The following is a 23,010-nucleotide window of genomic DNA, read 5'->3' on the forward strand; positions in this document are numbered from 1 at the left end:
CCCTGGCTGGGGGGCAGGGCTGGAGGAGAGTGAGTTAGTTTCTGTCTGGGAGCATGGAGGAAGCAGCCTCAGCAACAGGCTGGGGGGGTTAGAAGCCAAGACCCCCCCCATATCAAGGGGGGCTGAGGCATCCTAGGCCTGCCCTGTAGCCTGGTGACATCTGTGCTGTGCTGTATCCTGGAGAAGCAATAAACCACCTCTATTCTACTGGCTGGGGGAGTCTGTTCGTGCCATTACAGGGGTGCAGGAGACGGGGGACCCCAACGCGCCGTCACACCCTGCAGCAGCAACCACCCCCCCACCTCCAAGGGACCCCCTGCAGCAGCGACCCCCCCGCCCCAAGGGACCCCTGCAGCAGTGACCACCCCCTCCCACCCCTGAGGGACCTGCTGCAGCAGTGGCGACCGCCCCCCCCACCCCCAAGGGACCCCCTGCAGCAGCGACCCCCCCAGCCCCGAGGGACCCCTGCAGCAGCGACCACCCCCCTGACCTTGAGTGACCCCCCCCTACTGACCCCCCTCCACAGTGACCTCCTGCCCTTCCCTGAGTGACCCCCCCTCGCACCAACCTTCCCCCCCAGCCCTGAGTGACACCCCCCTGCAGCAGTGACCTTCCCTCTGGCCCTGAGTGACACCCCCTGCACAGCAACCTCCCCGTTCCGGGCCCAAGGACGGTGTCCCGCAGAGAGCCAGCCCCAGGCTCCCGTCTCCGCCCACAGCTCCTCCCCCAGTCGCTCCTGAGAATGGGGGGCCCTGCTGCCCGGGGGCTCCTCCACCGGAGGGGCACGGTCTACTATTGCTGCCAGGCAGGATCCCTCAGTGGAAGGTCCCAGGTTCCAGCCAGGAGGGGTTTTAAGGGGTCATCCCTCTGGCCCTCAGTGACACCCCCCCACAGCCTGTCAGAGGCTGGAGAGGGATGGCAGGAGACAAATCGCTTGATCATTGTCTTCGGTCCACCCTCTCTGGGGCACCTGGTGCTGGCCACTGTCAGCAGACAGGATACTGGGCTAGATGGACCTTTGGTCTGACCCAGTACGGCCGTTCTTATGTTCTTATCCCTGGGCCCTAGAGGCCTGCCAGGTTCTCACCCCAGGCTGGGCCCGGGAGCCCCGTGTGCTCAGAGCCGGGCAGCCTCAGGCCCTGCCCCAGAGAGGCCACGTCTGCTCGCTGGCCCTGGGAAACATGGCTGCTCTCCCAGCCCGGCTGCACATTTGGGAACTGGCTGCTACGCCGATCCCCCCGTCCTCCGGCCACAGCTCGTACGCCTGGCTGGGGGCTGCCACCCCCGCGAGGAATCGCCCTGCCAGAGCCCACGGGCCACGGAGAGGGACCAGGCCCAGCGGGGCCGTGACGTAGAGACAGGGCCGGCCCGGAACACCCAGCCGAGCCCCTGGTACCGGTGCTGCTGTTGTGCTGAAAAGAAGCACCCGGGATCTTTTTCAGGGGATTAAGGCAACACGCCACATTTATTGAACATCCATAGATCAATCCACACTTATCATAGCTGCATATGACACATCACACTCAAGCACTCACGCACACGCACTCACACACTCAAGCACTCACTCACACACATGCACTCACACGCACACGCACTCACACGCACTCAAGCACTCACTCACACTCAAGCACTCACACACACGCACACGCACTCACACACTCAAGCACTCTCACACACATGCACTCACGCACACGCACTCACACACACACTCAAGCACTCACACTCAAGCACTCACACACACGCACTCAAGCACTCACTCACACACACACACATGCACACACTCAAGCACTCACACACACTCACACACACACACACACACACTCCGTCTTGTGGTTACCAAAAGTTGCTCCCCCTAACGGCACTGGCCAGGTGAGTTAGATGGGGGAGGGGTGGAGCCGGGCTTCTGCCGATCCGGATCGATGCTCCCATGTTGACAAGACGAAAACCCAGGGTCCCTCTGCAAGATGCCTCCTATTTATCCCTCTCGTGCAGCCAATTAGTCATCACCTCGCCTTTCCTAATGCTGCTCCAGAGAGAGTTCTTCCAAGGGCAGCACTTGCTGCTGGACTCCCAAGGCGTCTGTCTGTCCAGTCTTCTTAATGAGCCCAATTTACAGGTATTGTCTTGGGTCTGGGGCCCAGACCTTCTCCACCCTTGGGACTGCTGCTGTAGGGGCTCCCCTTTCATTCTCCATTCACACCTCGTTCATTTCAACAGGGCAACCCAGGGAAGGGGGGAGCTCAAAAGACAGTTTTTCTTACACGCTCTATATGTCTTAATACAAAGTTCTAGGAGAAATGTTCCAGAGATTCTATACGATAAAGGATAGATTTGTGAAAACCTTGGTCAAACAAAAATCAGTGTTCATTGGAATGTTTAAATCAACTTTCAGCCTGTAAGGCCAGCTGAATGCACCTGGGTGTTGCAGGCAATTGGAAGTGTAAGGCCAGTGTAACCCCATCCCTGACTGTAAGGGGCAGTACACTGCCAATATTTCCCCCTCTGACAATTATGCTATTGTTAGCAGGGAGTTTCTGGGATCAATACTGGAGGCATTTCTTTCAACTCCCTGTGCAGCAATGGATCTGATGTAACCACATTACACATACTGGTTGGTCACTCACTTGGGCTTCCATCTTATTGCAAAATATTGTTTCTTAAAAGTGTTGTTGGATAAAGAGACTATTTGTTGAATTACAACCACAAGCTCAAATTGCTTCTCAGTATATCGCCGTTAATTAGTTATATAAAGTGTGACCCACTCAAGAATTGTTCTTGAAGGGTCAAAAGGGGGACAATGTGGAGAAATCGCTGTGATATTAGACTTTGTATTAAGATCTTGTCCTTTTCGATATATCTTTGTTAAGATTCTTATAGAATCTCTGGAACATTTCTCCTAGAACTTTGTATTAAGATATATAGATCTTGTAAGGAAAAATGTCTTTTGAGCTCCCCCCTTTCCTTGGTTGCCCTGTTGAAATGAACAAGGTGTGAATGGAGAATGAAAGGGGAGCACCTCCAGCAGCAGTCGCAAGGGTGGAGAAGGTCTGGGCGCCAGACCCAAGACAATACCTGTAAATTGGGCTCATTAAGAAGACTGGACAGACAGACGCCTTGGGAGTCCAGCAGCAAGTGCTGCCCTTGGAAGAACTCTCTCTGGAGCAGCATTAGGAAAGGCGAGGTGATGACTAATTGGCTGCACGAGAGGGATAAATAGGAGGCATCTTGCAGAGGGACCCTGGGTTTTCGTCTTGTCAACATGGGAGCATCGATCCGGATCGGCAGAAGCCCGGCTCCACCCCTCCCCCATCTAACTCACCTGGCCAGTGCCGTTAGGGGGAGCAACTTTTGCTAACAACAAGACGGAGTGTGGGTGTGTGTGTGAGTGTGTGTGTGAGTGCGTGTGTGTGAGTGCGTGTGGGTGTGTGTGTGAGTGTGTGAGTGTGTGTGTGTGAGTGCGTGTGTGAGTGTGTGTGTGTGAGTGCTTGTGTATGTGTGTGAGTGTGTGTGGGTGTGTGAGTGTGTGTGTGTGTGTGTGTGTGTGTGAGTGCTTGAGTGTGATGTGTCATATGCAGCTATGATAAATATTGATTGATCTATGGATGTTCAATAAATGTGGCATGTTGCCTTAACCCCCTGAAAAAGATCCCGGGTGCTCCTTTTAAGCACAACAGGGGCACAGGGAGCACTGGGGTGTGTGAGGGGAGGTGGGGGATGGGTTATAACCTCTCCCCTGTGTAAGGGGGGCTGGGGGGCACAGGGAGCACTGGGGTGTCTGAGGGGAGGTGGGGGATGGGTTATAACCTCTCCCCTGTGTAAGGGGGGCTGGGGGGCACAGGGAGCACTGGGGTGTCTGAGGGGAGGTGGGGGGATGGGTTATAACCTCTCCCCTGTGTAAGGGGGGCTGGGGGGCACAGGGAGCACTGGGGTGTCTGAGGGGAGGGGGGATGGGTTCTAACCTCTCCCCTGTATGAGGGGGGCTGGGGGCACAGGGAGCACTGGGGTGTGTGAGGGGAGGTGGGGGATGGGTTATAACCTCTCCCCTGTGTAAGGGGGGGTTGGGGGGGCACAGGGAGCACTGGGGTGTGTGAGGGGAGGTGGGGGATGGGTTATAACCTCTCCCCTGTGTAAGGGGGGCTGGGGGGTACAGGGAGCACTGGGGTGTCTGGGGGAGGTGGGGGATGGGTTAGAACCTCTCCCCTGTGTAAGGGTGGCTGGGGGGTACAGGGAGCACTGGGGTGTGTGAGGGGAGGTGGGGGATGGGTTATAACCTCTCCCCTGTGTAAGGGGGGTTGGGGGGCACAGGGAGCACTGGGGTGTCTGAGGGGAGGTGGGGGATGGGTTATAACCTCTCCCCTGTGTAAGGGGGGGCTGGGGGTACAGGGAGCACTGGGGTGTGTGAGGGGAGGTGGGGGATGGGTTATAACCTCTCCCCTGTGTAAGGGGGGCTGGGGGGCACAGGGAGCACTGGGGTGTCTGAGGGGAGGGGGGATGGGTTATAACCTCTCCCCTGTGTGAGGTGGCTGGGGGGCACAGGGAGCACTGGGGTGTCTGAGGGGAGGGGGGATGGGTTATAACCTCTCCCCTGTGTGAGGGGGGCTGGGGGGGCACAGGGAGCACTGGGGTGTCTGAGGGGAGGTGGGGGATGGGTTATAACCTCTCCCCTGTGTAAGGGGGGCTGGGGGGCACAGGGAGCACTGGGGTGTCTGAGGGGAGGTGGGGGATGGGTTATAACCTCTCCCCTGTGTGAGGGGGGCTGGGGGGCACAGGGAGCACTGGGGTGTCTGAGGGGAGGTGGGGGAGGGGTTATAACCTCTCCCCTGTGTGAGGGGGGCTGGGGGGCACAGGGAGCACTGGGGTGTCTGAGGGGAGGTGGGGGAGGGGTTATAACCTCTCCCCTGTGTGAGGGGGGCTGGGGGGCTGTGACGGCGCGTTGGGGGTTCCCCGTCTCCTGCACCCCGAAATGGCACAAACAGACTGCACCAGCCAGTGGGATTGAGGGTGGTTTATTGCTCCTCCAGCACAGCGCAGCACAGATGTAATCTGGTCACAGGAACTGGGCTAGGATGCCTCAGGCCCCCTTGAGATGGGGGAGACTGGGCCCCTAAACTCCAGCTCCTCTCCCTAGGCTGTCTCATCCATGCCCTCCGACAGCCAGCAACCAACCCCCTAACTTCCAGCCCTGCCCCCCAGCCAAGGCAGCATTCCACCTTCCTTTGTTCCTCTCCATGGGGGGTGTCTGGCCACTGGTTTGCATAGTGACTCATCCTGTTTTGCTGGGTCGTGGTACCCACAGCAGCCAGTGGGGGTTCCCCCAGAGCCAGCAGCATAGAAACCAGCCAGGGACCCCCACTACGTCACAGGGGCACAGGGAGCACTGGGGTGTCTGAGGGGAGGTGGGGGATGGGTTATAACCTCTCCCCTGTGTGAGGGGGGCTGGGGGGCACAGGGAGCACTGGGGTGTCTGAGGGGAGGTGGGGGATGGGTTATAACCTCTCCCCTGTGTGAGGGGGGCTGGGGGGCACAGGGAGCACTGGGGTGTCTGAGGGGAGGTGGGGGATGGGTTATAACCTCTCCCCTGTGTGAGGGGGGCTGGGGGGCACAGGGAGCACTGAGGTGTCTGAGGGGAGGTGGGGGATGGGTTATAACCTCTCCCCTGTGTGAGGGGGGCTGGGGGGCACAGGGAGCACTGGGGTGTCTGAGGGGAGGTGGGGGAGGGGTTATAACCTCTCCCCTGTGTGAGGGGGGCTGGGGGGCACAGGGAGCACTGGGGTGTGTGAGGGGAGGTGGGGGAGGGGTTATAACCTCTCCCCTGTGTAAGGGGGGCTGGGGGGCACAGGGAGCACTGGGGTGTCTGAGGGGAGGTGGGGGAGGGGTTATAACCTCTCCCCTGTGTGAGGGGGGCTGGGGGGCACAGGGAGCGCTGGGGTGTGTGAGGGGAGGTGGGGGAGGGGTTATAACCTCTCCCCTGTGTGAGGGGGGCTGGGGGGCACAGGGAGCGCTGGGGTGTGTGAGGGGAGGTGGGGGATGGGTTATAACCTCTCCCCTGTGTGAGGGGGGCTGGGGGGCACAGGGAGCACTGGGGTGTCTGAGGGGAGGTGTGGGATGGGTTATAACCTCTCCCCTGTGTAAGGGGGGCTGGGGGGGCACAGGGAGCACTGGGGTGTCTGAGGGGAGGTGGGGGATGGGTTAGAACCTCTCCCCTGTGTGAGGGGGGCTGGGGGGCACAGGGAGCACTGGGGTGTGTGAGGGGATTTCCTGGGGAGACCCGGGCTGGCGCTATGCGTGGCTGGGTCGGTGCTGGAGCGGGACCCCAGTCGGGCTGGACGCCGCCCTGGCTCTGAGCAGTTCCGTGGGGACCCAGGCTCCGGGCCGAGCGCGTCACCTGCCTGCTCTGGCCGCCGCGGGGTCGCTTACCGCTTCCGACTTGGGCGGGACGGGCGGCGGCGTGTCGCCGTGGGGGGAGTCCAGCGGGGAGGCGGCGCGCAAGTGGATGAGGTCGCGCTGCCCTTTGCTGGGCTCCGAGCTCTCCGGGTTGGCCCAGAGCTCCTCGTAGGGGATCTCCAGCGGCTCCTGCGCCCGGAGCTCGGCCCAGTCGGGCATCACGTACTCCCGCTCGGCCTCGGGGAGCGGCGGCGGCCGGGGCGTCTCGGGGCCGGCGCCCCCGCTGGAGATGCAGAGCGAGAGGCGCTGGAGGGCTGGGGCCGGGTCCTCGCGGGCGCAGCCCTGCAGGCAGAGGCGCAGGCGCCGGGGGCTGGCGCACTCCTCGGCCAGGTCGGGCCTGGCCTCCCGCACGGCCCTGGAGTACTCGTCGGGGTCGAAGTGCTGCCGGCAGAGGGCGGCGCTGTCCCGCACCAGCCGCTCCAGCTGGGGGTCGCCCCACAGCAGCCCCTGGGGCAGGGCGAAGCGGGGCATGTCGCTCAGCAGCAGGAAGTGGACGGGCACCGGGCCCTCGGGGCGCAGGAGGCAGCCCAGCACCACGGTCTTGGAGACGATGGCCAGCAGCTTGTAGCAGTGGCCCTCGCGGACGGCGTGCCGGTCGTAGGGGTTGTGGGCGGGCCGGCTGGGCACGGCCACGGTGACGGGCAGCCGCAGCCGCTCCACGATGGTGCGGACGGTGTGCTCGCCCTCGCGCAGCGCCAGCTCCAGCGGGCTGCGGGTGCTGAAGCGCCCCCGGCACTGCAGGGGCAGGCTGAGGCTCTCGCTGGTGCGCTGGTTCATGCAGATCAGGCAGGGCACCTTGCCCCTGGCCGGCTTGCCCAGCCTGCGCAGGACGGTGGGCAGACGCCACTTCTCCCTGCCCGCCTTGGCCCGCAGGATCTCGGCCTGGCCCATCAGCGTCAGCTCGTCCCCCGCCTGCAGCGTGAAGCTGTACACCTCGGCGTCCTCGCTGAACTCGCCCGACACCACCTGCGGGCGGGCACCGGCTCAGCGGGGCGCTGGCAAGCACAGGGAGTGGGCCCGGGGGGTGGCGGGTACTGGGGGCACAGGGGACCGGGGGGGGGGCGGGTACTGGGGGCACAGGGGCCCGGGGGGGCGGGTACTGGGGGCACAGGGGGCCGGGGGGTGACGGGTACTGGGGGCACAGGGGCGTGGGGAGTGACGGGTACTGGGGGCACAGGGGGCCGGGGGGTGGCGGGTACTGGGGGCACAGGGGACCGGGGGGGGCGGGTACTGGGGGCACAGGGGGCCGGGGGGTGACGGGTACTGGGGGCACAGGGGCGTGGGGAGTGACGGGTACTGGGGGCACAGGGGCCCGGGGGGTGAGGGGACCGGGGGGTGGTGGGTACTGGGGGCACAGGGGCCCAGGGGGTGATGGGTACTGGGGGCACAGGGGACCGGGGGGTGGCGGGTACTGGGGGCACAGGGGGCCGGGGGGTGACGGGTACTGGGGGCACAGGGGCCCGGGGGGTGAGGGGACCGGGGGGTGGTGGGTACCGGGGCCACAGGGGATCGAGGGGTGGCGGGTACTGGGGGCACAGGGGCCCGGGGGGTGAGGGGACCGTGGAGTGACGGGTACTGGGGGCACAGGGGCCTGGGGGGTGAGGGGACCGTGGAGTGACGGGTACTGGGGGCACAGGGGACCGGGGGGTGAGGGGACCGGGGGGTGGCGGGTACTGGGGCCACAGGGGACCGGGGGGTGAGGGGCCCGGGGGGTGATGGGTACTGGGGCCACAGGGGACCGGGGGTGAGGGGCCCGGGGGGTGATGGGTACTGGGGGCACAGGGGACCGGAGGGTGGTGGGTACTGGGGGCACAGGGGCCCTGGGAGTGAGGGGCCCAGGGGATGGCGGGTACTGGGGGCACAGGGGTCCGGGGGGGTGAGGGGCCCGGGGGGTGGCGGGTACTGGGGGCACAGGAGCCCGGGGGGCTGAGGGGCCCGGGGGGTGGCGGGTACTGGGGGCACAGGAGCCCGGGGGGCTGAGGGGCCCGGGGTGTGGCGGGTACTGGGGGCACAGGAGCCCGGGGGGCTGAGGGGCCCGGGGGGGTGGCGGGTACTGGGGGCACAGGAGCCCGGGGGGGTGAGGGGCCCGGGGAGGTGAGGGGCCCGGGGGGTGGCAGGTACTGGGGGCACAGGAGCCCGGGGGGGTGAGGGGCCCAGGGGGTGGCGGGTACTGGGGGCACAGGAGCCCGGGGAGGTGAGGGGCCCAGGGGGTGGCGGGTACTGGGGGCACAGGAGCCCGGGGGGCTGAGGGGCCCGGGGGGTGGCGGGTACTGGGGGCACAGGAGCCCGGGGGGGTGAGGAGCCCGGGGGGTGGCGGGTACTGGGGGCACAGGAGCCCGGGGGGGTGAGGGGCCCGGGGGGTGGCAGGTACTGGGGGCACAGGAGCCCGGGGAGGTGAGGGGCCCGGGGTGTGGCGGGTACTGGGGGCACAGGAGCCCGGGGGGGTGAGGGGCCCGGGGAGGTGAGGGGCCCGGGGGGTGGTGGGTACTGGGGGCACAGGAGCCCGGGGGGCTGAGGGGCCCGGGGGGTGGCGGGTACTGGGGGCACAGGGGCCCGGGGGGGTGAGGGGCCCGGGGGGTGGCGGGTACTGGGGGCACAGGGGCCCGGGGGGGTGAGGGGCCCGGGGGGGTGAGGGGCCCGGGGGGTGGCGGGTACTGGGGGCACAGGAGCCCGGGGGGGTGAGGGGCCCGGGGGGGTGAGGGGCCCGGGCGGGTGAGGGGCCCGGGGGGGTGAGGGGCCGGGGGGTGGCGGGTACTGGGGGCACAGGGCTGGGACGCACAGGGGCCTGGTGGATGAGGGGGCTGGAGAGGCCCAAGAAGGGAACACCTGTGTCTGTGGGTCAGATGAGCGTTTGGGTCCCATGAGAAAAGACCCCAAATGCTCAGAGCTCTGCAGCCATCTGCCTTGCTCCGTGCAACCAGTGTGAGCCACTGGCCCCAGGCCCCACCAGGCCCCCCGGGGCCCGCTCCCCTTGGCCCAGCACCAGGCCAGACCCCGGGGCCCGCTCCCCTTGGCCCAGCGCCAGGCCAGACCCCGGAGCCCGCTCCCCTTGGCCCAGCGCCAGGCCAGACTCCGGGGCCCGCTCCCCTTGGCCCAGCGCCAGGCCAGACCCCGGGGCCCGCTCCCCTTGGCCCAGCGCCAGGCCAGACCCCGGAGCCCGCTCCCCTTGGCCCAGCGCCAGGCCAGACTCCGGGGCCCGCTCCCCTTGGCCCAGCGCCAGGCCAGACCCCGGGGCCCGCTCCCCTTGGCCCAGCGCCAGGCCAGACCCCGGGGCCCGCTCCCCTTGGCCCAGCACCAGGCCAGACCCCGGAGCCCGCTCCCCTTGGCCCAGCGCCAGGCCAGACCCCGGGACCCGCTCCCCTTGGCCCAGCGCCAGGCCAGACCCCGGGGCCCGCTCCCCTTGGCCCAGCGCCAGGCCAGACCCCGGGGCCCGCTCCCCAGACCCAGGGCCAGGCCAGACCCCGGGGCCCGCTCCCCTTGGCCCAGCGCCAGGCCAGACCCCGGGGCCCGCTCCCCTTGGCCCAGCGCCAGGCCAGACCCCGGGGCCCGCTCCCCTTGGCCCAGCGCCAGGCCAGACCCCGGGGCCCGCTCCCCTTGGCCCAGCGCCAGGCCAGACCCCGGGGCCCGCTCCCCTTGGCCCAGCGCCAGGCCAGACCCCGGGGCCCGCTCCCCTTGGCCCAGCGCCAGGCCAGACCCCGGGGCCCGCTCCCCTTGGCCCAGCGCCAGGCCAGACCCCGGGGCCCGCTCCCCTTGGCCCAGCGCCAGGCCAGACCCCGGGGCCCGCTCCCCTTGGCCCAGCGCCAGGCCAGACCCCGGGGCCCGCTCCCCTTGGCCCAGCGCCAGGCCAGACCCCGGGGCCCGCTCCCCTTGGCCCAGCGCCAGGCCAGACCCCGGGGCCCGCTCCCCTTGGCCCAGCGCCAGGCCAGACCCCGGGGCCCGCTCCCCTTGGCCCAGCGCCAGGCCAGACCCCGGGGCCCGCTCCCCTTGGCCCAGCGCCAGGCCAGACCCCGGGGCCCGCTCCCCTTGGCCCAGCGCCAGGCCAGACCCCGGGGCCCGCTCCCCTTGGCCCAGCGCCAGGCCAGACCCCGGGGCCCGCTCCCCTTGGCCCAGCGCCAGGCCAGACCCCGGGGCCCGCTCCCCTTGGCCCAGGGCCAGGCCAGACCCCGGGGCCCGCTCCCCTTGGCCCAGGGCCAGGCCAGACCCCGGGGCCCGCTCCCCTTGGCCCAGCGCCAGGCCAGACCCCGGGGCCCGCTCCCCTTGGCCCAGCGCCAGGCCAGACCCCGGGGCCCGCTCCCCTTGGCCCAGCGCCAGGCCAGACCCCGGGGCCCGCTCCCCTTGGCCCAGCGCCAGGCCAGACCCCGGGGCCCGCTCCCCTTGGCCCAGCGCCAGGCCAGACCCCGGGGCCCGCTCCCCATGACCCAGCGCCAGGCCAGACCCCGGGGCCCGCTCCCCTTGGCCCAGCGCCAGGCCAGACCCCGGGGCCCGCTCCCCTTGGCCCAGCGCCAGGCCAGACTCCGGGGCCCGCTCCCCTTGGCCCAGCGCCAGGCCAGACTCCGGGGCCCGCTCCCCTTGGCCCAGGGCCAGGCCAGACCCCGGGGCCCGCTCCCCAGACCCAGGGCCAGGCCAGACCCCGGGGCCCGCTCCCCAGACCCAGGGCCAGGCCAGACCCCGGGGCCCGCTCCCCTTGGCCCAGCGCCAGGCCAGACCCCGGGGCCCGCTCCCCATGACCCAGCGCCAGGCCAGACCCCGGGGCCCGCTCCCCTTGGCCCAGCGCCAGGCCAGACCCCGGGGCCCACTCCCCTTGGCCCAGCGCCAGGCCAGACTCCGGGGCCCGCTCCCCTTGGCCCAGCGCCAGGCCAGACTCCGGGGCCCGCTCCCCTTGGCCCAGCGCCAGGCCAGACCCCGGGGCCCGCTCCCCTTGGCCCAGCGCCAGGCCAGACTCCGGGGCCCGCTCCCCTTGGCCCAGCGCCAGGCCAGACTCCGGGGCCCGCTCCCCTTGGCCCAGGGCCAGGCCAGACCCCGGGGCCCGCTCCCCAGACCCAGGGCCAGGCCAGACCCCGGGGCCCGCTCCCCAGACCCAGGGCCAGGCCAGACCCCGGGGCCCGCTCCCCTTGGCCCAGCGCCAGGCCAGACCCCGGGGCCCGCTCCCCATGACCCAGCGCCAGGCCAGACCCCGGGGCCCGCTCCCCTTGGCCCAGCGCCAGGCCAGACCCCGGGGCCCGCTCCCCTTGGCCCAGCGCCAGGCCAGACTCCGGGGCCCGCTCCCCTTGGCCCAGCGCCAGGCCAGACTCCGGGGCCCGCTCCCCTTGGCCCAGGGCCAGGCCAGACCCCGGGGCCCGCTCCCCAGACCCAGGGCCAGGCCAGACCCCGGGGCCTGCTCCCCTTGGCCCAGCGCCAGGCCAGACCCTGGGGCCCGCTCCCCTTGGCCCAGCGCCAGGCCAGACCCCGGGGCCCGCTCCCCATGACCCAGCGCCAGGCCAGACCCCGGGGCCCGCTCCCCTTGGCCCAGGGCCAGGCCAGACCCCGGGGCCCGCTCCCCTTGGCCCAGCACCAGGCCAGACCCCGGGGCCCGCTCCCCTTGGCCCAGCGCCAGGCCAGACCCCGGGGCCCGCTCCCCTTGGCCCAGCGCCAGGCCAGACCCCGGGGCCCGCTCCCCTTGGCCCAGCGCCAGGCCAGACCCCGGAGCCCGCTCCCCTTGGCCCAGCGCCAGGCCAGACTCCGGGGCCCGCTCCCCTTGGCCCAGCGCCAGGCCAGACCCCGGGGCCCGCTCCCCTTGGCCCAGCGCCAGGCCAGACCCCGGGGCCCGCTCCCCTTGGCCCAGCACCAGGCCAGACCCCGGAGCCCGCTCCCCTTGGCCCAGCGCCAGGCCAGACCCCGGGACCCGCTCCCCTTGGCCCAGCGCCAGGCCAGACCCCGGGGCCCGCTCCCCTTGGCCCAGCGCCAGGCCAGACCCCGGGGCCCGCTCCCCAGACCCAGGGCCAGGCCAGACCCCGGGGCCCGCTCCCCTTGGCCCAGCGCCAGGCCAGACCCCGGGGCCCGCTCCCCTTGGCCCAGCGCCAGGCCAGACCCCGGGGCCCGCTCCCCTTGGCCCAGCGCCAGGCCAGACCCCGGGGCCCGCTCCCCTTGGCCCAGCGCCAGGCCAGACCCCGGGGCCCGCTCCCCTTGGCCCAGCGCCAGGCCAGACCCCGGGGCCCGCTCCCCTTGGCCCAGCGCCAGGCCAGACCCCGGGGCCCGCTCCCCTTGGCCCAGCGCCAGGCCAGACCCCGGGGCCCGCTCCCCTTGGCCCAGCGCCAGGCCAGACCCCGGGGCCCGCTCCCCTTGGCCCAGCGCCAGGCCAGACCCCGGGGCCCGCTCCCCTTGGCCCAGCGCCAGGCCAGACCCCGGGGCCCGCTCCCCTTGGCCCAGCGCCAGGCCAGACCCCGGGGCCCGCTCCCCTTGGCCCAGCGCCAGGCCAGACCCCGGGGCCCGCTCCCCTTGGCCCAGCGCCAGGCCAGACCCCGGGGCCCGCTCCCCTTGGCCCAGCGCCAGGCCAGACCCCGGGGCCCGCTCCCCTTGGCCCAGCGCCAGGCCAGACCCCGGGGCCCGCTCCCCTTGGCCCAGCGCCAGGCCAGACCCCGGGGCCCGCTCCCCTTGGCCCAGCGCCAGGCCAGACCCCGGGGCCCGCTCCCCTTGGCCCAGGGCCAGGCCAGACCCCGGGGCCCGCTCCCCTTGGCCCAGGGCCAGGCCAGACCCCGGGGCCCGCTCCCCTTGGCCCAGCGCCAGGCCAGACCCCGGGGCCCGCTCCCCTTGGCCCAGCGCCAGGCCAGACCCCGGGGCCCGCTCCCCTTGGCCCAGCGCCAGGCCAGACCCCGGGGCCCGCTCCCCTTGGCCCAGCGCCAGGCCAGACCCCGGGGCCCGCTCCCCTTGGCCCAGCGCCAGGCCAGACCCCGGGGCCCGCTCCCCATGACCCAGCGCCAGGCCAGACCCCGGGGCCCGCTCCCCTTGGCCCAGCGCCAGGCCAGACCCCGGGGCCCGCTCCCCTTGGCCCAGCGCCAGGCCAGACTCCGGGGCCCGCTCCCCTTGGCCCAGCGCCAGGCCAGACTCCGGGGCCCGCTCCCCTTGGCCCAGGGCCAGGCCAGACCCCGGGGCCCGCTCCCCAGACCCAGGGCCAGGCCAGACCCCGGGGCCCGCTCCCCAGACCCAGGGCCAGGCCAGACCCCGGGGCCCGCTCCCCTTGGCCCAGCGCCAGGCCAGACCCCGGGGCCCGCTCCCCATGACCCAGCGCCAGGCCAGACCCCGGGGCCCGCTCCCCTTGGCCCAGCGCCAGGCCAGACCCCGGGGCCCACTCCCCTTGGCCCAGCGCCAGGCCAGACTCCGGGGCCCGCTCCCCTTGGCCCAGCGCCAGGCCAGACTCCGGGGCCCGCTCCCCTTGGCCCAGCGCCAGGCCAGACCCCGGGGCCCGCTCCCCTTGGCCCAGCGCCAGGCCAGACTCCGGGGCCCGCTCCCCTTGGCCCAGCGCCAGGCCAGACTCCGGGGCCCGCTCCCCTTGGCCCAGGGCCAGGCCAGACCCCGGGGCCCGCTCCCCAGACCCAGGGCCAGGCCAGACCCCGGGGCCCGCTCCCCAGACCCAGGGCCAGGCCAGACCCCGGGGCCCGCTCCCCTTGGCCCAGCGCCAGGCCAGACCCCGGGGCCCGCTCCCCATGACCCAGCGCCAGGCCAGACCCCGGGGCCCGCTCCCCTTGGCCCAGCGCCAGGCCAGACCCCGGGGCCCGCTCCCCTTGGCCCAGCGCCAGGCCAGACTCCGGGGCCCGCTCCCCTTGGCCCAGCGCCAGGCCAGACTCCGGGGCCCGCTCCCCTTGGCCCAGGGCCAGGCCAGACCCCGGGGCCCGCTCCCCAGACCCAGGGCCAGGCCAGACCCCGGGGCCTGCTCCCCTTGGCCCAGCGCCAGGCCAGACCCTGGGGCCCGCTCCCCTTGGCCCAGCGCCAGGCCAGACCCCGGGGCCCGCTCCCCATGACCCAGCGCCAGGCCAGACCCCGGGGCCCGCTCCCCTTGGCCCAGGGCCAGGCCAGACCCTGGGGCCCGCTCCCCTTGGCCCAGCACCAGGCCAGACCCCGGGGCCCGCTCCCCTTGGCCCAGCGCCAGGCCAGACCCCGGGGCCCGCTCCCCTTGGCCCAGCGCCAGGCCAGACCCCGGGGCCCGCTCCCCTTGGCCCAGCGCCAGGCCAGACCCCGGGGCCCGCTCCCCTTGGCCCAGCGCCAGGCCAGACCCCGGGGCCCGCTCCCCTTGGCCCAGCGCCAGGCCAGACCCCGGGGCCCGCTCCCCTTGGCCCAGCGCCAGGCCAGACCCCGGGGCCCGCTCCCCTTGGCCCAGCGCCAGGCCAGACCCCGGGGCCCGCTCCCCAGACCCAGGGCCAGGCCAGACCCCGGGGCCCGCTCCCCAGACCCAGGGCCAGCATGGCTTGGCGGTGCCGGGCGCTGACCTTCACGCTGAAGGTGATGGTCTCCATGACGAAGACGCGCTCCGGGAAGCTGCTGGCCACCTCCTCCACGCTGCTGAAATACTGGACGGGTTCGCGCACGTCCCGGTCCTGGTCCAGCAGCTTGAACTTCCCTGCAACGACCCAGCCCAAAGCCTGGGTGATGGAAAACCCAGCCCCTGCCCCCGCCCCCGCCCCTGATCCCGCCCCAGCCCCTGCCCCCGCCCCCGCCCCTGCCCCCGCGCCTTGCCCCTGCCCCCGCCCCCGCCCCCGCCCCTGCCCCCGCGCCCTGCCCCTGCCCCCGCCCCCGCCCCTGATCCCGCCCCAGCCCCTGCCCCCGCCCCCTCGCCCTACCCCCGCCCCCTGCCCCCGCGCCTTGCCCCTGCCCCCGCACCCTGCCCCCGCACCCTGCCCCCGTCCCCGCGCTCTGCCCCCGCCCCCTGCCCCCGCCCCTGATCCCGCCCCAGCCCCTGCCCCCGCCCCCGCCCCCTGCCCCCGCCCCCGCCCCCTGCCCCCGCCCCCGCCCCTGATCCCGCCCCCGCCCCCTGCCCCCGCCCTCTGCCCCTGCCCCCGCCCCTGATCCCGCCCCCGCCCCCCGCCCTCTGCCCCCGCGCCCTGCCCCCGCCCCCTGCCCCCGCCCCCGCGCCTTGCCCCCGCCCCCGCGCCTTGCCCCTGCCCCCGCACCCTGCCCCTGCCCCTGCCCCCGCTCGCACCCTTGCCCCCGCCCTGCCCCTTCCCCTGCCCCTGCCCCCGCCCCAGCCCCTGCCCCTACCCCTGCCCAGTCGCTGGGCGTTAGACCGAGCAGCCGCTTGGAGCGGGGCCACCGAGCAGCCCGTGGGCTCTGCCACCGGGGACAAGCCGAGCCCGGGGGGCCCACCCGTGAGAAACCCCCGCAGGCAGCCCCACGCCAGGCGGGGCCCCTCGCTGCAACCCTGGGGGGCTGCCCCAGCACGGCAGTGGCCGGAGCACAGGGCCTGGCCAGGATGCAGCAGGCCGCAGGGGATCAGGGCCATGGGCGGCGCAGACTGTGGGGCCAAACCCGCCCCCGGCCCCTGGTTCTACCCCTAGCCTGGCAGAGCCCCGGGAGCAGCAGGCTGTCACCTCACTACCCAAGGACTGGCTCGCCTCGCTGGCGGCAGCAGTAGGCTGTTATCTCACTACCCAAGGACTGGCTCGCCTCGCTGGAGGCAGCAGTAGGCTGTTATCTCACTACCCAAGGACTGGCTCGCCTCGCTGGCGGCAGCAGTAGGCTGTTATCTCACTACCCAAGGACTGGCTCGCCTCGCTGGAGGCAGCAGTAGGCTGTTATCTCACTACCCAAGGACTGGCTCGCCTCGCTGGCGGCAGCAGTAGGCTGTTATCTCACTACCCAAGGACTGGCTCGCCTCGCTGGAGGCAGCAGTAGGCTGTTATCTCACTACCCAAGGACTGGCTCGCCTCGCTGGCGGCAGCAGTAGGCTGTTATCTCACTACCCAAGGACTGGCTCGCCTCGCTGGAGGCAGCAGTAGGCTGTCACCTCACTACCCAAGGACTGGCTCACCTCGCTGGCGGCAGCAGTAGGCTGTTATCTCACTACCCAAGGACTGGCTCGCCTCGCTGGCGGCAGCAGTAGGCTGTTATCTCACTACCAAAGGACTGGCTCGCCTCGCAGGCGGCAGCAGTAGGCTGTTATCTCACTACCAAAGGACTGGCTCGCCTCGCAGGCGGCAGCAGTAGGCTGTTATCTCACTACCCAAGGACTGGCTCGCCTCGCTGGAGGCAGCAGTAGGCTGTTATCTCACTACCCAAGGACTGGCTCGCCTCGCTGGAGGCAGCAGTAGGCTGTTATCTCACTACCCAAGGACTGGCTCACCTCGCGGGCGGCAGCAGTAGGCTGTTATCTCACTACCCAAGGACTGGCTCGCCTCGCTGGCGGCAGCAGTAGGCTGTTATCTCACTACCCAAGGACTGGCTCGCCTCGCTGGCGGCAGCAGTAGGCTGTTATCTCACTACCCAAGGACTGGCTCACCTCGCTGGAGGCAGCAGTAGGCTGTCACCTCACTACCCAAGGACTGGCTCGCCTCGCTGGCGGCAGCAGTAGGCTGTTATCTCACTACCCAAGGACTGGCTCGCCTCGCAGGCGGCAGCAGTAGGCTGTTATCTCACTACCCAAGGACTAGCTCGCCTCGCGGGCGGCAGCAGTAGGCTGTTATCTCACTACCCAAGGACTGGCTCGCCTCGCTGGAGGCAGCAGTAGGCTGTTATCTCACTACCCAAGGTCTGGCTCGCCTCGCAGGCGGCAGCAGTAGGCTGTTATCTCACTACCCAAGGACTGGCTCACCTCGCGGGCGGCAGCAGTAGGCTGTTATCTCACTACCCAAGGACTGGCTCGCCTCACTGGAGGCAGCAGTAGGCTGTCACCTCACTACCCAAGGACTGGCTCGCCTCGCTGGCGGCAGCAGTAGGCTGTTATCTCACTACCCAAGGACTGGCTCGCCTCGCAGGCGGCAGCAGTAGGCTGTTATCTCACTACCCAAGGACTAGCTCGCCTCGCGGGCGGCAGCAGTAGGCTGTTATCTCACTACCCAAGGACTGGCTCGCCTCGCTGGAGGCAGCAGTAGGCTGTTATCTCACTACCCAAGGTCTGGCTCGCCTCGCAGGCGGCAGCAGTAGGCTGTTATCTCACTACCCAAGGACTGGCTCACCTCGCGGGCGGCAGCAGTAGGCTGTTATCTCACTACCCAAGGAATGGCTCGCCTCACTGGAGGCAGCAGTAGGCTGTCACCTCACTACCCAAGGACTGGCTCGCCTCGCTGGCGGCAGCAGTAGGCTGTTATCTCACTACCCAAGGACTGGCTCGCCTCGCTGGAGGCAGCAGTAGGCTGTCACCTCACTACCCAAGGACTGGCTCGCCTCGCTGGCGGCAGCAGTAGGCTGTTATCTCACTACCCAAGGACTGGCTCGCCTCGCGGGCGGCAGCAGTAGGCTGTTATATCACTACCCAAGGACTGGCTCGCCTCGCGGGCGGCAGCAGTAGGCTGTTATCTCACTACCCAAGGACTGGCTCGCCTCGCAGGCGGCAGCAGTAGGCTGTTATCTCACTACCCAAGGACTGGCTCGCCTCGCGGGCGGCAGCAGTATGCTGTCACCTCACTACCCAAGGACTGGCTCGCCTCGCTGGAGGCAGCAGTAGGCTGTCACCTCACTACCCAAGGACTGGCTCGCCTCGCTGGAGGCAGCAGTAGGCTGTTATCTCACTACCCAAGGACTGGCTCGCCTCGCTGGAGGCAGCAGTAGGCTGTTATCTCACTACCCAAGGACTGGCTCACCTCGCTGGAGGCAGCAGTAGGCTGTTATCTCACTACCCAAGGACTGGCTCGCCTCGCTGGAGGCAGCAGTAGGCTGTCATCTCACTACCCAAGGACTGGCTCGCCTCGCAGGTGGCAGCAGTAGGCTGTTATCTCACTACCCAAGGACTGGCTCACCTCGCTGGAGGCAGCAGTAGGCTGGTACCTCACTACCCAAGGACTGGCTCGCCTCGCTGGAGGCAGCAGTAGGCTGTTATCTCACTACCCAAGGACTGGCTCGCCTCGCTGGCGGCAGCAGTAGGCTGGTACCTCACTACCCAAGGACTGGCTCGCCTCGCTGGAGGCAGCAGTAGGCTGTCACCTCACTACCCAAGGACTGGCTCGCATCGCGGGCGGCAGCAGTAGGCTGGTACCTCACTACCCAAGGACTGGCTCGCCTCGCGGGCGGCAGCAGTAGGCTGTCACCTCACTACCCAAGGACTGGCTCGCCTCGCTGGCGGCAGCAGTAGGCTGTTATCTCACTACCCAAGGACTGGCTCGCCTCGCGGGCGGCAGCAGTAGGCTGTTATCTCACTACCCAAGGACTGGCTCGCCTCGCGGGCGGCAGCAGTAGGCTGTTATCTCACTACCCAAGGACTGGCTCGCCTCGCAGGCGGCAGCAGTAGGCTGTTATCTCACTACCCAAGGACTGGCTCGCCTCGCGGGCGGCAGCAGTATGCTGTCACCTCACTACCCAAGGACTGGCTCGCCTCGCTGGAGGCAGCAGTAGGCTGTCACCTCACTACCCAAGGACTGGCTCGCCTCGCTGGAGGCAGCAGTAGGCTGTTATCTCACTACCCAAGGACTGGCTCGCCTCGCTGGAGGCAGCAGTAGGCTGTTATCTCACTACCCAAGGACTGGCTCACCTCGCTGGAGGCAGCAGTAGGCTGTTATCTCACTACCCAAGGACTGGCTCGCCTCGTGGGCGGCAGCAGTAGGCTGTTATCTCACTACCCAAGGACTGGCTCGCCTCGCTGGAGGCAGCAGTAGGCTGTTATCTCACTACCCAAGGGCTGGCTCGCCTCGCTGGCGGCAGCAGTAGGCTGTTATCTCACTACCAAAGGACTGGCTCGCCTCGCTGGAGGCAGCAGTAGGCTGTTATCTCACTACCCAAGGACTGGCTCGCCTCGCTGGAGGCAGCAGTAGGCTGTCACCTCACTACCCAAGGACTGGCTCACCTCGCAGGCGGCAGCAGTAGGCTGTTATCTCACTACGCAAGGACTGGCTCGCTTCGCTGGAGGCAGCAGTAGGCTGTTATCTCACTACCCAAGGACTGGCTCGCCTCGCTGGAGGCAGCAGTAGGCTGTTATCTCACTACCCAAGGACTGGCTCGCCTCGCTGGAGGCAGCAGTAGGCTGTCACCTCACTACCCAAGGACTGGCTCGCCTCGCGGGCGGCAGCAGTAGGCTGTTATCTCACTACCCAAGGACTGGCTCGCCTCGCGGGCGGCAGCAGTAGGCTGTTATCTCACTACCCAAGGACTGGCTCGCCTCGCGGGCGGCAGCAGTAGGCTGTCACCTCACTACCCAAGGACTGGCTCGCCTCGCGGGCGGCAGCAGTAGGCTGTCATCTCACTACCCAAGGACTGGCTCGCCTCGCTGGAGGCAGCAGTAGGCTGTCACCTCACTACCCAAGGACTGGCTCGCATCGCGGGCGGCAGCAGTAGGCTGTTATCTCACTACCCAAGGACTGGCTCGCCTCGCGGGCGGCAGCAGTAGGCTGTCACCTCACTACCCAAGGACTGGCTCGCCTCGCCGGAGGCAGCAGTAGGCTGTTATCTCACTACCCAAGGACTGGCTCGCCTCGTGGGCACCAGCAGTAGGCTGTCACCTCACTACCCAAGGACTGGCTCGCCTCGCTGGAGGCAGCAGTAGGTTGTTATCTCACTACCCAAGGACTGGCTCGCCTCGCTGGAGGCAGCAGTAGGCTGTTATCTCACTACCCAAGGACTGGCTCACCTCGCTGGAGGCAGCAGTAGGCTGTTATCTCACTACCCAAAGACTGGCTCGCCTCACTGGAGGCAGCAGTAGGCTGTCACTTCACTACCCAAGGACTGGCTCGCCTCGCGGGCGGCAGCAGTAGGCTGTTATCTCACTACCCAAGGACTGGCTCGCCTCGCGGGCGGCAGCAGTAGGCTGTTATCTCACTACCCAAGGACTGGCTCCCCTCGCAGGCGGCAGCTGTAGGCTGTTATCTCACTACCCAAGGACTGGCTCGCCTCGCGGGCGGCAGCAGTAGGCTGTCAGCTCACTACCCAAGGACTGGCTCGCCTCGCTGGAGGCAGCAGTAGGCTGTTATCTCACTACCCAAGGGCTGGCTCGCCTCGCTGGCGGCAGCAGTAGGCTGTTATCTCACTACCCAAGGACTGGCTCGCCTCGCTGGAGGCAGCAGTAGGCTGTCACCTCACTACCCAAGGACTGGCTCGCCTCGCCGGAGGCAGCAGTAGGCTGTTATCTCACTACCCAAGGACTGGCTCGCCTCGCTGGCGGCAGCAGTAGGCTGTCACCTCACTACCCAAGTACTGGCTCGCCTCGCTGGCGGCAGCAGTAGGCTGTTATCTCACTACCCAAGGACTGGCTCGCCTCGCTGGCGGCAGCAGTAGGCTGTCACCTCACTACCCAAGGACTGGCTCGCCTCGCTGGCGGCAGCAGTAGGCTGTCACCTCACTACCCAAGGACTGGCTCACCTCGCTGGCGGCAGTAGTAGGCTGGTACCTCAGCACCGGCTCTCAGTAGAGTGACTCCCTGAGCTGGGAGCTGCAGTGGGCTGTTTCCCCTGGGGTGGAGCAGCCTTGGGGCGGGCGGTGCACAGCTAGGTTGGAGATGTGCCACGGGGGCCCTGTGACTGGTCGCTTTCTTCTCTGGCAGGTGATTCTTACCGGCCTGTGCTCCTGTGCTGTAACCCCGTGTGTGCCTCAGTTTCCCTGGGCCCCGCACTGGTGCCCGGCGGGGGATGGGAGTGGTGGGGGTGGCTCTCACCGAGGGAGGCTGCCACAGCTCAGCACAGCCACAGCAATTGCTCAGGCTGCCCCACGACCTGAGTCTGGGGGAGCAACCAGGTGACTCCTCGTTCGGGAATCTGAAGGGGAGGCGGGGGGTGGGTTTTCTCCCGGTGGGCGGAGCATGCAGGGAGGGGGCAGGGCGCTGGCTCCAGGCCCCTCTCGCCCCAGATGGGCCGGGCTGGCGGCTCCTGGGTCCTGTGGCACCCAGTCTGGGCTACGCTGGGTCCCTGGGAACCAACAGCCCTTCTCTTCTACCTGCCGCCTGAGAGTCTCCTCTGGCTGTGGATGGGGAGGGGCAGGGCCGGGACCCCCCACACACTCCGTGACAGAGCTACCAGCAAATCTGTCTCCAAAGAACTCAACTTCTCCCCCCCCCCGAAGCCTCCCCCGGGGCCTCCTACGTCCCCCCACGACACAGAAACACGGGACCCAGGCCGACCGCTCTGGCCTGCCCCAGTGCGGGACGCTCACCACACGGGGCCAACCCCTCCCTGGCACACGGAACCCACCCCCACCCACAGCCAGGCCCCCTTGGTCCTCCCCAGCGGGGTCACCGTGACGGGGGCCTGTCTACTCTAGGCCGGCGTCCGCGCTGCTGTCGTGTGGGGCTCTATGGGATCCCACGTGGCTCTGCAGTGACAGTGGGGGGGTGGGTGTGAGCCTCAGTTTCCCCAGGCCCTGCACCACTAGCTGCATGAGGAGGGGGAGGCTGGTGGGACTCCCTGGGGACGGCCGGGAGGAGGCGGGGCTGCCTGGGGCGAGAGAGCAGGGGCTGGGAGGGGTCAGACTCCGCAGGGCTAGGAGTGCGGAGGCTGAGAGCCGGGAAGGGGGGTGCAGGGCCCGGAGGCTGAGAGCCGGGAAGGGGGGTGCAGGGCCCGGAGGCTGAGAGCCGGGAAGGGGGGTGCAGGGCCCGGAGGCTGAGAGCCGGGAAGGGGGGTGCAGGGCCCGGAGGCTGAGAGCCGGGAAGGGGGGTGCAGGGCCCGGAGGCGGAGAGCCGGGAAGGGGGGTGCAGGGCCCGGAGGCTGAGAGCCGGGAAGGGGGGTGCAGGGCCCGGAGGCTGAGAGCCGGGAAGGGGGGTGCAGGGCCCGGAGGCGGAGAGCCGGGAAGGGGGGTGCAGGGCCCGGAGGCGGAGAGCCGGGAAGGGGGGTGCAGGGCCCGGAGGCTGAGAGCCGGGAAGGGGGGTGCAGGGCCCGGAGGCTGAGAGCCGGGAAGAGGGGTGCAGGGCCTGGAGGCTGAGAGCCGGGAAGGGGGGTGCAGGGCCCGGAGGCGGAGAGCCGGGAAGGGGGGTGCAGGGCCCGGAGGCTGAGAGCCGGGAAGGGGGGTGCAGGGCCCGGAGGCTGAGAGCCGGGAAGGGGGGTGCAGGGCCCGGAGGCGGAGAGCCGGGAAGGGGGGTGCCGGGCCCGGAGGCGGAGAGCCGGGAAGGGGGGTGCAGGGCCCGGAGGCTGAGAGCCGGGAAGGGGGGTGCAGGGCCCGGAGGCTGAGAGCCGGGAAGGGGGGTGCAGGGCCCGGAGGCTGAGAGCCGGGAAGGGGGGTGCAGGGCCCGGAGGCTGAGAGCCGGGAAGGGGGGTGCAGGGCCCGGAGGCGGAGAGCCGGGAAGGGGGGTGCAGGGCCCGGAGGCGGAGAGCCGGGAAGGGGGGTGCAGGGCCCGGAGGCGGAGAGCCGGGAAGGGGGGTGCAGGGCCCGGAGGCTGAGAGCCGGGAAGGGGGGTGCAGGGCCCGGAGGCTGAGAGCCGGGAAGGGGGGTGCAGGGCCCGGAGGCGGAGAGCCGGGAAGGGGGGTGCAG

At 69.6% G+C, this 23,010-nt stretch overlaps 1 protein-coding gene across 1 annotated transcript in view; it reads right to left on the reverse strand.

Annotated features, from left to right (window-relative positions):
* GAREM2 (GRB2 associated regulator of MAPK1 subtype 2) overlaps positions 1–23,010 on the reverse strand; it is a 72,528-nt gene that overhangs the window by 6,333 nt on the left and 43,185 nt on the right. The window contains exons 3-4 of the mRNA XM_075915736.1: positions 14,904–15,079; positions 6,418–7,410 (exon numbers count right to left, since the gene is read on the reverse strand). Of these exons, the coding sequence (XP_075771851.1) occupies positions 6,418–7,410; positions 14,904–15,079 (1,169 nt within the window). The remainder of the gene's footprint in view (positions 1–6,417; positions 7,411–14,903; positions 15,080–23,010) is intronic.

This window comes from Pelodiscus sinensis, unplaced genomic scaffold (genome assembly GCF_049634645.1).
Source record: "Pelodiscus sinensis isolate JC-2024 unplaced genomic scaffold, ASM4963464v1 ctg89, whole genome shotgun sequence".
Taxonomy (NCBI): domain Eukaryota; kingdom Metazoa; phylum Chordata; order Testudines; family Trionychidae; genus Pelodiscus; species Pelodiscus sinensis.